Consider the following 18,213-nt stretch of genomic DNA (forward strand, 5'->3'; position numbering starts at 1 on the left):
ATTTTCCTCCTTGAAGACAAGATGGACTACACTTGTCATAGAGGAGACAAATGTCACACGTCTAGGCCTGACCCCTAAGTCTGAGGGATTAAAGATATCATGGATCGGATACTAAAATGGAGCAAACCTATGGATCACTACTTTAGGCTGACTATGAAGATTTTTGGAAACAGCAGAAATAAATGGGGGCACAAGTGGTTTTCTCTTCAGTCCTGCCTGTAAGGGAAAGAAGTAAGGGCACAAGTTGGAAGCTCAAGATAACAGAGATGAACTGCTGGCTACATTGGTGGCGTCAGCAGGTGGGATTTGGATTCCGGGACGATGGGATAGGTTTTCTAAAAGAAGGCTTACTAGACTTCACTTATCCAGGTTTGGGAAAGAATATGTTTGACAGGAACTTGGGAAGATTCATCAAGAGAGCTTTAAACTGAAGCCACAAAGGGAAGGAGACGTACAACACAGGGATTCTAATATAGGAGAGCATATAGTAGTGCCCCACCTGGGAAGGCCAGGTCAAGTGGAACCAAGGGTAAGAGGCTTCAGGTGCCTATATACCAACACCCAAGGTATGGGCAATAGGAAGGAAGAGCTTCTCATGCAGAGAGAGACAGAGACTGAGAGTGATGATTTAGTAGGCATTACAGAGACTTGGTGGAATTTCCCATGGATGGAATACAGTAGTGCAGTGGTCCCCAACCTTTTTATCACCGGGGACCACTCGATGGTTGACAATTTTACTGAGGCCCGGTGGGGGGGGGTAGTTTACTCCTCTACTCTCAACCACTGCCCTAACGCTCTCTGATCGCTATGGTAATGTTTAAACATCCCTTCAAAATAAGATGCAGACATGCCACAACAATGAACATAAGGAACATTTTATTTTCATGGAAATTTTAACTCATGACAATGACAAATCAATGGGAACCCTAAGCTTGTTTCTCTGCAACGAGATAGTCCCATCTGGGAGACAATGACACCTGAAGTGTGTTGTAAAGAGCCGGGGGGGATGAAGTAAAGGGCCGAGGGGGGGAGAAGGTGTCCTTCGGGGCCCACCTCCAATTAGTCGAAGGACCACATGTGGTCCGTGGCCCACAGGTTGGGGATGGTTATGAATTTTTCAAAAAAAAAACCCCAGAAAAGATCAAAGAGGAGGTGGAGTACTGCTGTATGTAGGGAGAGGGCTTGTCTGTCAATAAATACTAGAGGAACAGAGTGGCACTCCAGTGGAAAGCATCTTGGTGAAGATAAGTGTGAAAAAACAGAATATCTTGGTTGGCGTCTACTACAGATCACCTGACCAGAATGAGGACATGGATGCTGCCCTTCTTGAGTAGCTTGATAGAATAACTGAGCAAAAGGACCTCACAATTATAGTTGACTTCAATTTCTCTGATGTGTGCTGGGAAACAAACTCATCTAAGCATCCAGAACAGCATTTCTCAACCTTTTTATTGTTGAGAAAGCCATGAAACATTTTTCAGGCTTTGAGAAACCCTGGAAATGATTTCAGTGGGCCACACTTCCCAGCCATGCCCCTGGCAATCATTTGTCATCAGGAGTGACGTAACCCAGACACTCCCACCGGATCTGACATCACCAGACCGCTCCCACAGCAAAGGAAGTGACAGCACAGAAATATTTTCAGATGATTTATGAACAGAACCATAACAGGCTGGGCTTCAAAGCTTCTTGAACAAAAACAAGCTGGTTTGTCCTTGCACCCTGCACAGCAGGGCTCATCGCAAACAATTTCCCACCCTGCATGGCTCTTAATGTTTTTTAAAATGCAGGTTTGCAATGGGTTGCCTGGGCATGTAGTGAGAGGAATTGCTTAACCTACAAAATAGCCCAGCTTTGAGGAAGAAGAAAAAGGAAATGTTCAGAAAATGGAGGGAAGGGTGGACCTCTAATTAAGATTTTCTGCTGCTTACTAAGCACTTAAGTCAGCCCTCAGAGAGGCCAAAGCTGGGAGTGAGCTGAGACTGGCCAATGAAGCCTACTATAACAACAAAAGCTTTTTCAGATATGTGAGAAGCAAGCATAAGGTAAATGAAGTAATGAGCCAACTGCTGGCTGAAGACTCTGACAGCAGACAGAGAGAAAGCAGAAAGGTTCAGTACCTATTTTTCCTGTTTTTTCTAGGGATGGTAGTAGGCAAGGTATGGTGTCTGTTTGGTGGGTTGACATGGGCAGAGAGGTTGTCAAGAAGCACTTGGCTGCACTAAATGAGTTCAAATTCCCTGGGCCTGGACATCAATCAGATTTAGAAACGTCCCCTATCTTTCTATCCTCTGACAAATTAAGAAATATTATGGCACCAGCAACATATCTTCTAACTTTAGAGTATAATAGCCTTAGAAGAGCTTTCATTCTTGCCAGGTACTCTGCATTGCCATCGGCCACTCTTGAAGGCCATTACCAAAATATCCCTCTGAGAGATTCTGTCCATGTGGAACTAGACAGCTTGAAACCACAGAACATGTTTTATTGAGCTGTTCTTTTTACAATGATACTCTTTTAAAATTAATAACTCCTGTTTTAAAAAGATTTCCTGGCTGTTCTGACTCTGTGCTGGTAAAAATGTTATTGAAGGACAAGAACCCTGAATTGTCAGCTGTTACAGCAAAGATTTGTGCTGCCACCTGTAAAATTCACCACCTCATGGTAGGGTGACTTTTCTATGAAATTTGTATATTGGGATTGTCATATTTTATGGATAAGAGATTGTTTTCCCCCTCCTATTTTATTCTGTTTCTTTATGTTTTTATATTGCTCTGGTCTAAGATGGTTGAAATAAAATTCAATGCAAACCCCTGGGCCAGATGGTGTGCACCCAAGAGTGCTCAAAGAACTTTCTGGAGTGTTTGCCGAACCTTTCTCCATCATCTTGGGACTTCTTGGAGGACTGGAGATGTGCCAAAAGACTGGAGGAGAATTAACATTATCCTATTCTTCAAAAAAAAAAAAAAAGAGGAGAGATGACCTGGGAAACTAAAGGCCAGTAAGTCTGACCTCTGACGAAGGGAAGATAATGGAGCAGATTTTAAAAGGGGTGATCTGAAAACATCTGGAGGACAATTTGTTGATCTGGGGAAGTCAGCATGGATTTGTCTCCAACAAGTCCAGCCAGACCAATCTGGTTTCCTTCTTTGACTGAGTAATTTGCTTACTAGATCATGGAAACTCAGTTGATGTTGTTTACCTGGATTTCAGGTTCCTGGCCCAGTTATACAAAGTCTATCCCATTACATTTCTATCAGAGGGCTATTTGCCCCATTTCTCTCTATATATGATGAACCCAGATTATTGTATTGTATAAAGCACACTGCATATCTGTTATAAAGTCTTATTAATAGACTATACCCAAATTTTACAGTACTGGAAACCCCAAGGCTAAATGAAAACAATTTCAATTGCATCACAATTGTTTCTAAAAATACAAAAGAAAAACCCAATTGTTTAAAAGTTGACAATTCTTTTTTTCATCTTCCCCAATTGTTCCAACAATTTGCTTCACATGGGAGGAGGGCTGGGTTTTGCTTATCCTTTTCTATTCAGTTGTTGTAGGCCTGACTGAGCTTGCTCACTCCTGTTACTGTGGTAACAAGATGACTGCTGTGATAAGACCTTATGTACTTTATATGCAATGGGTTCTCAACCTTTGTCATAGCAAGCTTCCATAGCTGACAAAAATGTTGCTCTTAGAATAACAAGTTTCTTAAAATATCTTAATACATGTGATTTATTTACTTCAACAGTAGAAATGGATGATTTGAAGGATCCTTCAAGGAACTTTGTCATGGATAACATTGTTCTAAAAATGAACAACAAGTTTTGGTATAATCTACCCACTTACTAATTATACAGGAAAAGAAGATGCACATGCTGAGTTGCTATTCTACAATTCAACAAAACTAGGACCATTTCCGCATGGAGAGGTAAAATGCGAGTGGCTTCCTGCTTGCATAAGTGGGATGGTAAATCTCATGTTTGCAGCCCTCCTCACAGGGAAACACCACCCGCATTTTCCCTCTGCTCCATCGTGGCTTTTTGCCTCTGGATGAGGCTGCAAGGAAAAACAAGCCGGACTTCTCCCTCCGCTCCTTGGCTTGTCAATCACAGCAAGCCACCAATCACAGCACAGTTCATTCGTGTACTGAAACTCCCCCCCCCCGAGCTCCCAACAATTTTTTGAAGGCACAGATGCATTTTTAATGTAAATCAACACTGCCGTGTTGCTATGGAAAAACACCAGAAGCACCCCCCCTTTTGGGGGGATTCCTGTTCTTTGGGACTTTATTTCTGTCTGGGGGGATTTCTGAGATGCTGAACATGGTCCCTGGAGCCCAAAAAGACATTTTGTGTTAATGGTTGGCTTAAAATTAAAGTGCTCATACTCCTGCATGATTGGGAGAAAGCTTCCCGATCACCCGCCCTCCCCTCTTTCCCAGCTCATTTCCTGGATAGCCTCGAGCTATGGGCAACGTCATGTAGAGGGGACTCTAAAACCCACCAACATTCAAAGGTTGTCCCAAACAGATTCCTTGTGTAGAAATGATCAAGAAATGCAGTTGCCATCAAAGCTAGAGACTTGTTTGTTTTGATAACAAAGCAAATAAAATGGGGTTGCTAGCCCCCTTGCCTACCAGGGGGGGATAGGAAACAGGACTGCCAATTTCAGGTTGGGAAATACCTGGAGATTTGAGGATGAATCTCTTCAACTGTCAGCCTAGGCACAAGTTAGAACTCTTGAGAGTACTACACCATAATATTTATTTTATTATTGTTTTTTATATCTAGACGGCCACAGAATATAAAAGCAGTGAAATTATAGATAAATACACATAAAACCCTTATACAAATGGATGGTGGCATAATCAATTCCTTAACCCACCTAAATCCTAACCCTATTGTTCATAGCCTTTCAGCCTTATATAGATGACCCTAAGCCAGGAGGTCTGAGTGTTTAAAGAAAAAAGGAGGGCATGATCCTCGGTTTGGTGATTCCGGTCTCCACCCTGGCCTCAATCAAATGCCTGGCAGAAGAGCTCTGTCTTGCAGGTCCTGTTTAACTGAGAGAGCTCCATTTGGGCCTTTAGCTCTTTTGGAAGCTCATCATACCTGGCTGGGGCCAGGACTGAAAAGGCCCTGGCCCTGGTCGAGGCCAGGCGAATTTCTCAGGGGCAGGGACAACCAGCAAATGTATACCTGCAGAATGGAGGGCCCTGCAGGGGGCATAAGCAGATAAGCGGTCCCTCAGATAGGTAGGACCCAGGCTGCATAAAGCCTTAAAGTTCAAAATCAAAACCTTGAACTTGATCCAGAAGCAAACCCGTAGCCAGTGCAGCTGCCATAGCACCAGCTGGATATGGGCCCTCCAAGATGACCCAGTGAGGACCCTAGTGACACCAACTTCAAAACTGGTTTTCAAAGATTATAAATAGCAGTATGGCCAGTATATGGATCTATCATGCAGCTGTTGAGATCAATGATCATGTATCTCTTTTATCAGTAAGAACTCACATCTGTGTCAGATGTAAAGCTGTCTATCAACTAGGAAAATGGCCTGGCCTGCTCCTGCCTTCAACAGCAACTTTATCTGCAGAACAGCCAGTAAACATGGCATGGATATAATAATTACTGTCTCCTAGCTACATTCCACAGAAACTGCTTGTTAAAGCACTGGAGCAGAGATAGGCCTGGTTTAAAGATTTGCAGGGCCCGTAGCACCAGAGCCAGAGTTAGTTGTTGTTGTTAGGTTCCATCATGATGACTTTATGGGTGTGGGTAAAAGTCAGTGTAGATGATTTCAAATAGATCCTCAAGAATTCATATGATTTACACATTGAAATGAAATAAAACCAACTTCATTCTGTAGATCATGTCATAGACTATAAGCAACACCACAAAATCATTTATACAGTTTCATGGCTCTGCAATGGGACAAAAACGTGGGTGAAATACATGGATCATCATGGATTCGCATGATTTTTGATCATCCCAAACTCACCATAAGATCACCTATTCTATCAATAGCGACAACATACACCACAAAAACAACAGATCCAAACCTTCATGGCCACTCCATGGAACAAAAACATGGTTCCAAAGCACACTCACAGATCCTCAGGGTTTTTGCATCCAGTCCCCTCAAATTCACCATAAGATTACCTATTCTATCAATAGCCATAGAACACTCCACCAAAAATTATTATTACTATTTGATTTATAGCCTGCCACTCCCTGGTGATGAAAAACCACCTTCCCCTACTCCCCAACCCGCTGCCTCAGGGAATAAATGGTAACAGATGGTAATCTGGGAGTGGCTGCTGTTCTAGCCAATCTGGGAAGCCCTAGGTCTAATTACCCTGGCCTTGCCCAAAAACCTGGCAGAAGAGCTCCATATTACAGGCCCTGTGGAACTGAAAAAGCTTCAACAAGGCCCTCAGCTCACCCGGGAGGTCATTCCAACAGGTGGGGGCAGGACCAAAAAGGCCCTGGCCAGGGTTGAGGCCAGGAATCACCAACAACTTTTCACCCACAGAGTGAAGAGCCCTGCGGGGGGGGGGCATAGGAGGGTAGGTGCAGATATGTGAGGCCCAGACAGCAGATGTCCTTAAAGGTCGATACTGAAACCTTGAACCTGATCCAGGTCGCAATTGGCAACCAATGCAGCTGCCTCATCCTTGGCTGGATATGGGCCCTTCATGTGAGGACCGTAGCAGCTGCATTTTGCACCAGCTTCAATTTCTGGGTCAAGACCAAGGGAAGGGCCGAAGTAGACAGAGTTTCAGAAGTCAATCCTGGGGGTGACCGTTGCATGGATCACTGTGGCTAAGTGATCTAAGGACAGATAAGGCACTAATAGCCTTGCCTGGTAAAGATGGAAAAGTGCCAGGCGAGCTACCCTCATGACCTGGGCCTCCAGATCCATGACTTTGCAGTACCTCCATGGGGAAAAACATGATTCCAAAGCACAGATCCTCATGGACCTCCTGGGTTCTTATACTGGGCCACCCCAAATTCACCAGAAGTTTGTGTAAGGTCAATCCACATGTCTTTAAGACCAACAATCATACGCACAGTAACTGGGCAGTAGGCACCACAGGCAAATACTGCATCCTTCAACACAGCCATGTGGCAAAACAAGCTAGGTCAAAGAAATATTAAGTCCAGTAGCACCTTTAAGACAAACAAAATTTTATTCAAGATAGAAGCTTTCATGTACCTGCACTGTCAGATACAGGGGAGAAAAGATTCACTTTGAAATTTGCCATCAAATTTGCTGGGAATGAAACTAAGCCCTTATATTCTTTTGCTGCTTCAGAGGGAAATGATAGACCATAAACAGTTGCAAGAATTGGTTTCCTGAGTAAGTAAGCTCTTTGGGGACTGCAGCAAAGAAATTAAGACGCTTGCTCCTGGGGAGGAAAGCTATAGCAAATCTAGACAGCATCCTAAAAAGCAGAGACATCACCCTGCCAACAAAAGTGCATTTAGTCAAGGCTATGGTATTCTCAGTTGCAGTGTATGGCTGCGAAAGTTGGACCATAAGGAAAGCCAAGCATCAAAGAATTGAGGCTTTTGAACTCTGGTGCTGGAGAAGACTCTTACGAGTCCCTTGGACTGCAAGGCGAACAAACCGGTCAGTCCTAGAGGAGATCAGCCCTGACTGCTCCTTAGAAGGCCAGATTCTGAAGATGAAACTCAAATACTTTGGCCACCTCATGAGAAGGAAGGACTCCCTGGAGTAGAGCCTAATGCTGGGAGCGATCGAGGGCAAAAGAAGAAGGGGATGACAGAAAATGAGGTGGCTGGATGGAGTCACTGAAGCAGTAGGTGCAAACTTAAATGGACTCCGGGGAATGGTAGAGAACAGGAAGGCCTGGAGGATCATTGTCCATGGGGTCGCGATGGGTCGGACACGACTTCGCACCTAACAACAACAATGTTAAAAGTTCTTGTTACAAAAGATGTGAGGACTAGAAACTAATAATAAAGTTAGTATTCTATGTTTATGATAAGAAAATTCAAAGAATTCTGTACTGTGAAATACAACATGAAATGCAAAGTGCAGGTAAAGAGCCATAGATTACTCTGCATTTATACTGCATTTATCCCTGTGCTGTAACACTTAGGGCCATCAGCTGTGCAACGAAGTAACACAATATGACTTTAATGTAAGAGGAAGGGAAATGACTCACCAGTTATCTGGTTTTGAAGGGAAAATGTAGGGAGTGAAATATATGACAGTTGTATTCCAGATAGGGTTAGAGAGCTTTTTTCTGGAGGGGAAAAAAATGTCCTGTTGCTTTTATAGAGGAAAAGGGCAGGGGAATCTTTCAAGGACATGGAGGAAAATATCATTGTCTCTATTAAATGGGGCAATCCTACTGTTCAATCCAGTTTGCTTAACTACCAGAAAATGGAAAAAAAACTTTGCACTACGATCATATTATCTGTTCCACATAATATATTTCTGGTAAGGGTTTGGAGGAGGAGCGTGTCTCATGGCTTAAGTGCCACTCAGTGCTTAACACCTAGTCATGGTGGCTGTCCTGCACCAGACCTCCTCCTCCAACTGGCTTGCCTGTCTGCCTAGTGCCCAGCCAGTTGCCTTCCTTCCCCCACCCCTGACCACCTCCGCTTCCTTCTACTTCCCTCTGAGGCTTGGAGGCTGCAAATCTCTGCTGTGTGAGAGCTTCCGCTGGCAGTGAGTTCCCCAACAGCTGCCTGCAGCCTTTCCAGGTCCTGGAGGGAGAGTAGAAGAGCTGGTTTTTATATGCCGCTTTTCTCTACCCAAAGGAGTCTCAAAGCAGCTTACAATCACTTTCCCTTTCCTCTCCCCACAGCAGACACCCTATGAGGTAGGTCAGGCTGAGAGAGCCCTGATATTACTGCTTCGTCAGAGCAGCTTTATCAGTGCTGTGGCAAGCCCAAGATCACCCAGCTGGTTGCATGTAGGGGAGCGCAAAATCAAACCCAGCTCGGCAGATTAAAAGTCCGCGGTCCTAACCACTACACCAAACTGGGGGAGGGGATCTGCAGAGTTCTTCCACTCCACCACCCCTCCAATCTAGTGCCCATTGTATTTCTGAATGCAACAGTATTACCCTAGTATTACCAATGCAATGGTCAGAGTCATGCCAGTTAGGGGGGAATCAGGGTTGCACTTATCCATTGTTCATAGAGTATCTTCTGTGCAGACATACATGGGGACTACACATGAGCAGTTCTACTCTCAGAGATATATCTAAAAGAATCCAGAGGATACTGTGAACTAGAAAGCATAAACCAAGTCGCTCCCAAGTGAACCTGAAATGCATCCCCCAGGGATCCCTCTCCTATTTCTACTCAAGAGCAGAACTTCTCAATTTTCACATACAAATAGATCAATTACAGGAAGACCCCACAGGGCAGAAATTAGCTCTAGATATATAACAAATGAACTACTAGAAGAAGAAGAGTTGGTTCTTGTATGCCGCTTCTCTCTACCAGGAGTCTCAAAGCAGATTACAATCACCTTCCCTTTCATCTTCCCATAACAGACACCCTGTGAGGTGGGTGAGGCTGAGAGAGGCCTGATATTACTGCTCGGTCAGAACAACTTATCAGTGCTGTGGTGAGCCCAAGGTCACCCAGCTGGCTGCATGTGGGGGAGGAGCAGGGAATCAAATCCAACTCACCAGATTGGAAGGCAGCATTCTTAACCACTATACCAAGCTGGCTTTCTAGTGGGCAGTTGTCAATCTTTTCAATCTGTCCAACTTAACATTCAGTGTCCCAGGAATATGAATAGCTAGGATGTAGGCATTGATCTCTAGAACCAGGGACCAAATCCATGTGGTTTCTAGGCATAGTTCCTTGGTCCTGTGCATCCCTGTTTGTTCAAACATAACATTACAGTGGTGTTGTCTGAGTCAAGCAGTACAGATCAGTCTGAAGAATATCTGAGAAACATATTTGGGCAATATGCACCACCCACAGTTCTAACAAATTCCCATGGAGTTATTTTTCTTTTACTGACCAACTCCCCAAGCAGCGGGCCTCTGACAATAGGTGCCACAACCTGTCCCTTTGCCGCGCAGGAAGGCTTGGACCCGGTCTGGAGCCTGCCGGACCCCGCGGGTTTCCTGCGTGGCGCCCACCCCCGCAGCCTGCTCCCCCAGCCTCCACATGCCCATTTTTATAAATGGGCCTTCTTACTAGAAAATACCATAATACCTAGTGCATATGATTAAAAGCCAAATCAACAAATACACATACCATTTATAGATATCAAGCAGGTCGGAGCTCCAAATGGCTGTCAAGGCTCTTGACTGGCTCCAAAACTTAACTGAGAACAAAATAAAAGTTATAACTTTTTTGTCTTAGCTTCCAATCCCTCAATGTATTCGGCAGACCCTATAAAATTTACTAAGGTGACCAAATTCAACTAATAGTGAATTCCATTGCTCCGTTACCAACCTGTTTGTATTCTCATTAAAGATACAGTAACTATTTTTTTACTAATGGTAACTCATTTCCATGTTCTGGTTCATCCCATATGGAATTACGGTATGCAACCTAAAAATGAAATAGTTTTCTTCCCTAGAGAATAACACATCAATATTAACTGATTGTATTCTGTCCTCTGTAGTACTTCCAAGACCAAAAATCTCAGATCTTCTGCTTGGTAGCCATCTTCCATAAAAATGCTCTGTCATTGGTGGCTCTGCTACTTGATTTTTGACATGTTCTAGAATTCTTGTTCTGATTTATCAAGAGGTTTTATCTCCATATATCTTGGAACATGGACAAACAAATATATATAACATTTTTTGTTCTACAATTACTATAGCTTTTTAATTCCATGTGAAAATTTAGTTCTTCACTCTCAAAGGTTTTAGTAACAATAGCCAATTTACACACTTTACAGTTTATGTCACAACAATTCATAACTGTTTCAATTTCTTTTGGGGATCTAAAATGTGCAAAATTTTGCTTAGCAAAAACTAAGCACAGTTTAATGGACCTAGTGTTTTTGTAACTTATCAGAGGCTTTTCTTCACAGCCTGAGATTCCATTCAATATATGCCAGTGTTTATATATTATAGATTTAACCTTGGCAGCCATGGGTGTAAAATCTATAGTCCCAAGTTATTCTTTTTTTTTGGTTATTGTTCTTACTCTCCTATACTCTGAATAATGTTTCCCTTTTTATATCTCCCACTCTGACCACAGCTCTATCAATAATAGACACATGATATTCTCTTAACAGTTGTTCTTTAAGTTTGTTAGCATTATGTTTTAGTAGCAATACATTTTGACCTTAAGAACAGTCCATAAGGTAAATTATATTTCATATGTCTACGATTGCACGATTAAAAATGTAAGTAGGTGTTTTTATCTATAATCTCAGAATAAGGTTTGACATAGATGTTGCTTTCTTTAATAAAACTATTGTGTCCAAATACAGCAGAAAACTATAATGATTGATAAATTTCAGGACATTATCTAAGCTATTAAGCCTATTCATAAACAAAGTGACAGTTTCATTGGATTGCAGAGAAAAAAAATCAAGTCATCTATTAATCTTTTGAAAAATAAAATTTGACTGGTGAAAGGGTTCACTTCCAGGCATAGAACAGCCATTAATTCCTATTCAGACCACTACTTTTGCCACAGAAATGGCAAAACTTTTTAAACAATGTTACAGTTTGGGGAAAAAGACTCTTAATTTTTGTCATGGCTTATCTGAACATGCTTACATAGTTATTACTGTGCTATTGTATTTTTGTTTACAACCTAATAATGAGGCATCTCCGGTAAGTACCAGTTCATCCTCAAGGGGCCCCAATGGGATGCTCTGACCCAAAGTGCCACAGAAATATCACCTTGATAGGTTCAAAATCCTCCTAGGAATAGAAAACCTATGCCACTGGAGGTGTAGAATAATATAGAGTTGGAATGGGCCATACATGCCATCTAGTCCAACCCCCTCAATGCACAATCAGCCTAAAGCATCTCTGACAAGTATGTCCAGCTGCTGCTTAAAGACTGCCAATGAGGGAGAGCTCACCACCTCCTTAAGCAGCCAATTCCACCACTGAACTACTCTGATATCTAGCTGATACTGTTCAATACATAGTTTAAACTCATTACTGAGGGTCCTATCCTCTGCTGCCAACAGTAACTGCTCCCTACCATCCTCTAAGTGACAACCTTTCAAATACTTAAAGAGACCAATCATGTTCCCTCTCAACCTCCTCCAGGCTGAACATTCCCAAATCTTCAGCCTTTCTTCATAGGGCTTGGTCCCCAGGTACCAGATGATCGTTGTCACTCTCCTCTGTGTTGTCTCAATTTTGCCCACATTGTTTTTGAAGTGAGGCCTTCAGGACTGCAGACAATACTCCAGGTGCAGTTTAATCAATGTGGTATATAGCAGGACTATGACATCTTGTGATTTTAATGTGATGCCTCTGATGAGCCAGCCCAGGACTGCATTAGCCTTCTTTACCACTGCATCACACTGCCTGCTCATATTTAGCTTACAGTCCCCAAGATCTCATTCACACACACTGCCCATGTTTATCAGCCTCATATTGGGAGAGAACCCAAAGTTGCAAAGACCATATCTGTAGTCTAGCAAATGAAAGAACTGCTGTTGTGGAAGCCATGTAACCTAGCAGGCACAGTATACCGTGAACTGACAGGACAATACAAAAGTATGAAACCACTAATTATACTTTTTTCAAACACTAAAATCTTTGATATCTGGACTGGAGATATATCTTCGATTTAGCAACTCCAGCAACAATCCTTAGATCAGTATGTAGAAAGCACAACAGGTAATCTATTCTTCCGTTGTGATGTTCAAAATAGTAGATGCTTAGAGATGATAAACCACTTGTCTTCTTGGCCTATAATGGCTCAAACAGCAATGCTGGATGCCATGTTTTGGACACAACAGGCTCAATATGATGTGACTCTTCTCTTTATTGCAATCTGATATTCCTCCTTGACTGGAGATTATAAAAGATGTGCATTTACTGTCTGCTCCATTGAGGATACATTATATCTCCAGGCTTTGTACTTACTAATTTAAGAGTGTTAATGGACTGCAATTGAAGCTGTTTTGCTGATATTGCATTGTATCAATTTGGAATAGTTTCATGATTGTTATATGAAAGCTTATGGTGTTTGGAAAAAAGTATAATTAGTGATTTGTGTATAGTCTATTCACAGTTATTTCACACTTTTATATTGTCATTATACTGTATCTCTTGAATATATTTCTGACTCAAACAAATTTGAGAAAAACTGGGCTGTCAAGCCAGACATAATGGGAATCCTGTCCGGTGGCAGAAAGACTTTTTCAGTCAGAGAATCCAGTATAGCCCCTTTGGGAGGAAACTATACATAATTTCTCCAAGTTCACTAGAAGCCCTAATCTCTGATAGGGTTCCAGAACTAAATTCCTGTTTCACTAACTGATCTCTGGAATTAGCTATCAATAATCAGTAATCTGCCACTGATAATCAGATATGGGAAAATATGGCAATCCTGTAGGCATAAATGTGAAACCACAAGGGCTAAACATCTAGAAAAATACTCTCTGATATATAATTAAACCAAATGGCAAGACAGAGTTTTGAAAAATCTGTGATTCACAAGTAAAATATAATAAAAATTGGTGCAGAGGGTAAAATTAAACATCTATGAAACTTTAATTACTATAAAACCATTTGATACTTCAAAACTCATAAGAAAACATTCAAGCTTGTCCAAAATGGTCCCCTCTTCCCCCATCCTTTTTATCCACCAGGAGCAGCTTTGAAAAGAAATTGTCAGTAGGTTCTGAAACCTCTTCAATCACACCCTTTCGCAGTAGCTGTTTGAAGGTTTGAAAAAGGTCAGGGAAAGTTGGATGCAAATTCTTAACAGGGGAAGAACATGGGAGTGTAGAACTTAATTTGATCCTGTATCTCAATCTGGCAATTACTAGAACACATTCATAACATCCTTCCAGGCTACATAGTACTGGTCAAGCTTATTGCCAAACCTGACTAGAACAGCAACTGGTGCTAGTCAGAAAGCCAGTTTTCTGTGTAAATGGGCCCCCTGGTATACCGGGGGACTCCGGGAGAAGAAAAGGGAAGTGAGACGACTGGAACGAGTGTGGCGGAAGACTCATGACGAGGTTACAAGAACATCTTATCGCACACTTATGAGATGGCGGTGAAAGTGGCTAAACGAGAGTTTTTTGCCACGGAAATCGCGTCCGCAAGCTCTCGCCCGGCCCAATTATTCAGGGTAGTTAGATCACTCACCACCCTTGAGGGGCACCAAAATACTAGACAATTGGCACTTGGCTGCGAGGCATTTGCGAGCCATTTTGCGGATAAAGTCTTGTCACTCCGTCGTGACCTTCCCGCCACAATTAATACAGTAAATGAACTGGAGACCTGTTGGCCACCTTTGGTAGTGAGGTTTGATGGCTTCAGGCGGCTCTCTCTTCCCGAAGTGGACAAGTTGCTGAGCTCGGTCAGGGCGACCACTTGCCCCCTTGATCCCTGCCCTTCCTGGCTCCTCAAGGGAGGCGGCCAGGGGATAGGAGGCCAGCTCAGAGACATCATCAACTCCTCCCTAAGTTCGGGGGAGTTTCCTGAGCGGCTAAAGGGGGCAGTGGTTCGCCCTCTCCTAAAAAAATCAACGCTGGACCCGCAGGACCCTGCCAACTACCGCCCAGTATCACATCTGGCGTTCCTGGGCAAGGTGGTGGAGAGGGCTGCGGCTGACCAGCTCTCGGCATTCTTGGAGGAAACTTCGGCACTCGATCCATTTCAGTCGGGCTTCTGTCCTCTCTGGAATGCAACCTTGTGATCTCCCTACCTGGTTGTTGTGACTGTTTGAAGTCTTCCCACGTTGCATAGATTCTCATGGGGGTGGGGGGGGGGCACAGGAGGCTGGATTGTATGCTGGATTGTATGCTAAGCCTATTTGTCTTTGCCTAAGTTTCAACGATGTCATGTCAAGTGTATTTACTTACTCTGAATAAATGAAATCTTTTGCATCAAATCAAAGGTTTGCTTTTCTGAATAAATGAAGATTTTCACACCTATACCCCTGTTGACACCAAAATGGCTTATGAACAGGATACTGGGAGCCGTAGATGTTCAGATATCAGTATTCCCTCTGGTACAGGTACTAGAGTTGCCAATGAACAGGAATGCTTAAACTGTATTGGTCTGGGGCACTTTGCTTATTCTATTTGATAACTGATAACATCGTGTTTTTGAGAAGAAAGGGTAGCACCCTCAAAAGGCAAGTCCTCCACCTTCAGTTTGGTCTTGATGGGTAAGACAGTCAAACAGAGCCAAGTGTGTCATTGAAGCATGATGGAGCTTGCCATGGCACAAGTTGCAGAGTCAGCAGAATGTCTACCAGCATTAATTTCTTGCTTTGCTAACTTGATAGCTTCTGTATTCCAGACCTTAGCCAAAGGTCATTTATCTTCAGAGAGCAAATCAAGGAATAGAGAAATACTTTCCTGTCAGAAAAGCTGATATCCAACCTTAATAGTATCATAATTTGATGTCTTAAAGCTCAAGAAAGCTGACTAGTAAAGTTTTCTCCTCAAGATGTCTAACTTTCAACCCTCTCTGTCAATGGGTACAGAATGATAGGATTGATGTCCTCTGGGTTGCATCTTTTCTATCGCTAGTGATGGCAGTAAGGGATGTGTGGCGAATTAGTTGAAGGGCTCTTTTCTAATCGTATAAAAATGTTCCCCTTTCTGGGGGTAGATTGCCAAGATGTAGGCTTCTGCATAACTGCCATAACTCCTGAGTTATATCTTCCAGACCCTCTAGGTCAGAAAAAGCAATAATGCTTGGGGAATCTGGATATAGCCAATTAAGGATTGTGTCCTTGGGCTTGTGTTCAGATGCAATAACTTCTGCTTCCAAAAACTGTGTCACACATATCATCTGTTCTCCATCATCACTGGAGGATGCCAGGGAAAATTCACCTACCCTTTCATCCGGGTTCAGTTCAAAAGTTGTACCAGATCTGTCCTATTCACAACTGGTCTCTCTTCCCCCCACTGTTGGTTCAGGAGAATGAGGCCTGCAAGGTATTGATGCATATGGTGGACATGAGGCAGCCCTATGCAAAAAGGGGCTGACATCAACATCTCTGAAATGGGGGAAATTATCACCCCATTTTTCAAGTAGCCAGGTGGGTCAATGAACAGATGCTTGTGGTTGCGACCATGGAACCATTGTCCTCTGTTCCAAATCAGAATCATGTACAACCTGGCCAATCCAATGCCTCCCAAAAGGGACAAAATAAGAAAAATGTGCTCAAGCCCCTGTAGGGTAGAACATATTGTAAAACCGATTATTAATATTTATTAAAATTAAAAACCTAAGGCTTAAAATATAGCCTCATTAAAATCCAAGAGTACATTCATGCTAATGCCTCCACTGACCAGATGTGTTCCGGCATGGCTGCCTTTATCAGTGGTCAGGCATTAAAAAACCAGCATACATAAAATACAGGAAAAGAAATATAAATATACACAATTGGCTCCTTTGCATATACAATAATATAAAATGCTAACTATTTAGGACATTAAGGACCTTAATTGATTCTATGAACCAGAAGGCCAGATAAAACTCTCTGATACCTCTTATGTTTCTAAAGCAGGCCCTGGTCTTCCAGTGTCCAGTGAGCTACAGGAGCCAGCCTTTCTCCCAAGTGCTTTAGATGAGGGGACTGCTGTACTGGACATTTTTCATTATTGTTGGCAACTTTATGTGCCCCACTAAAAAAAAAGGGCATGTTATGCGTCTTATTTTCATACTTTATCTCTTTCACACAACCTGTTATAGAAGACTGCCAAAAGCTCTACATTTATCAATGGATCCTTTCCTTAAAAGCCATTTGATTAAATCTGACCCAGATGATTCATTCTAACTATTCAAATTTCTTTTTCTCTGCCTCACAGAAATTCTGTGTTCCTGAACTCTCATTAGTATTCATTAACATATACTTTATTTGTCAGCCTCCTACTCCATTCTGTGCAATGGGGGGAAAAGATCATAGTTCCATGGCAGAGGATAAGCAGGAGCTTCTGGGTCCACTTATGGCATTTCAAGTTAAGAGTACCTCAAAACATTTTATAACATCACTCCCAGATTTAAAAAACAAATAACAAAACATCTGCCAGAAGACACATTTTCCATTATATTATTTTTAACCTTGACAAATTTATCATTTCTTCAGAGCCAACATAATACACTTTCATTCAGCTTTTATGATTTTCTTTTACTATACATTGTCCCCTTTCATGCTATACAATCAATCCTTTCTCAGATTTAAGTATTTTTATTGTAATCTCTTAAGAAGTTTCTGGTATAATAGGGATTTTCATATATCCCATGTATATTTCATCTATCTATAACTATACACAGTTATCATATATCACATTTTTGGAACTTAGACCATTTCTGCATGGGGGGCTAAAACACAAATGGCCTCTTCTTGCAAATGCGGGATGGTAAACCTAGCATTTGCAGCCCTCCTCACGGGAGACGCCTCCTACATTTTCCCTTAGCAAGGGCAGGACAATGCTACAGAGACTATCGCACCTTTCCCCCTCCATACAGGCTTGCCTCTGGTTGCTCACTGATGGGGTGTGAGATAAAAAGTGGCAAATCCACTTTTTGTGATTTCCCTCATCCTGAGGCAAATCTGGGCAAAACTCAAGTCACCTCCTGGATAGCCTCGGAATGCAGGTGACATCATGTGGAGGGGGTTCTAAAACCCACCAGCAACCAGAGGCTGTCCAGAGGGAGATTCCTCGTGTGGAAAAGACTTACTAGTAAACTCTGCATGCTGTAGTTTTGGAACTGATATTCAAATTCCCATGTATACCTGTCTCTCTCCAGCCAGTTCCATCCTAATTGTAGCGAGACAATCAACTTTGCATCATTTAAACAGGGGTTGTCTTAGGCCTTGTGTACCTTTTACCACCAGTTCCCATTTTTGTAGAAAATGAGCTGCAATACAGTAACACTCATTTTGCTCCTATTGAATTTCATTTTATTCAGTTTAGACCAGTTCTCAAGCCTATCAATATTATCCTGTATTCTGATTCAATCTTCTGTTGTGTTTGCTACCCTTCCCAGTATAGTATGATCTACAAATTTAATAAGTATCCCC

At 42.4% G+C, this 18,213-nt stretch overlaps 1 protein-coding gene across 12 annotated transcripts in view; it reads right to left on the bottom strand.

The window, feature by feature from the left end:
* Positions 1-18,213, bottom strand: part of ANKS1B (ankyrin repeat and sterile alpha motif domain containing 1B) — a 421,823-nt gene that overhangs the window by 207,576 nt on the left and 196,034 nt on the right. The window contains exon 1 of one of the 12 annotated variants that reach the window (XM_077339151.1): positions 10,267-10,336. The exons of the other annotated variants lie outside the window; for them this stretch is intronic. Within the exon in view, the coding sequence (XP_077195266.1) occupies positions 10,267-10,269 (3 nt within the window). The 5' untranslated portion in view covers positions 10,270-10,336. Of the gene's footprint in view, positions 1-10,266; positions 10,337-18,213 lie in introns of those variants that run through there. 12 annotated transcript variants of the gene reach the window in all.

Source organism: Paroedura picta, chromosome 5, assembly GCF_049243985.1.
Source record: "Paroedura picta isolate Pp20150507F chromosome 5, Ppicta_v3.0, whole genome shotgun sequence".
Classification (NCBI taxonomy): Eukaryota; Metazoa; Chordata; class Lepidosauria; order Squamata; family Gekkonidae; genus Paroedura; species Paroedura picta.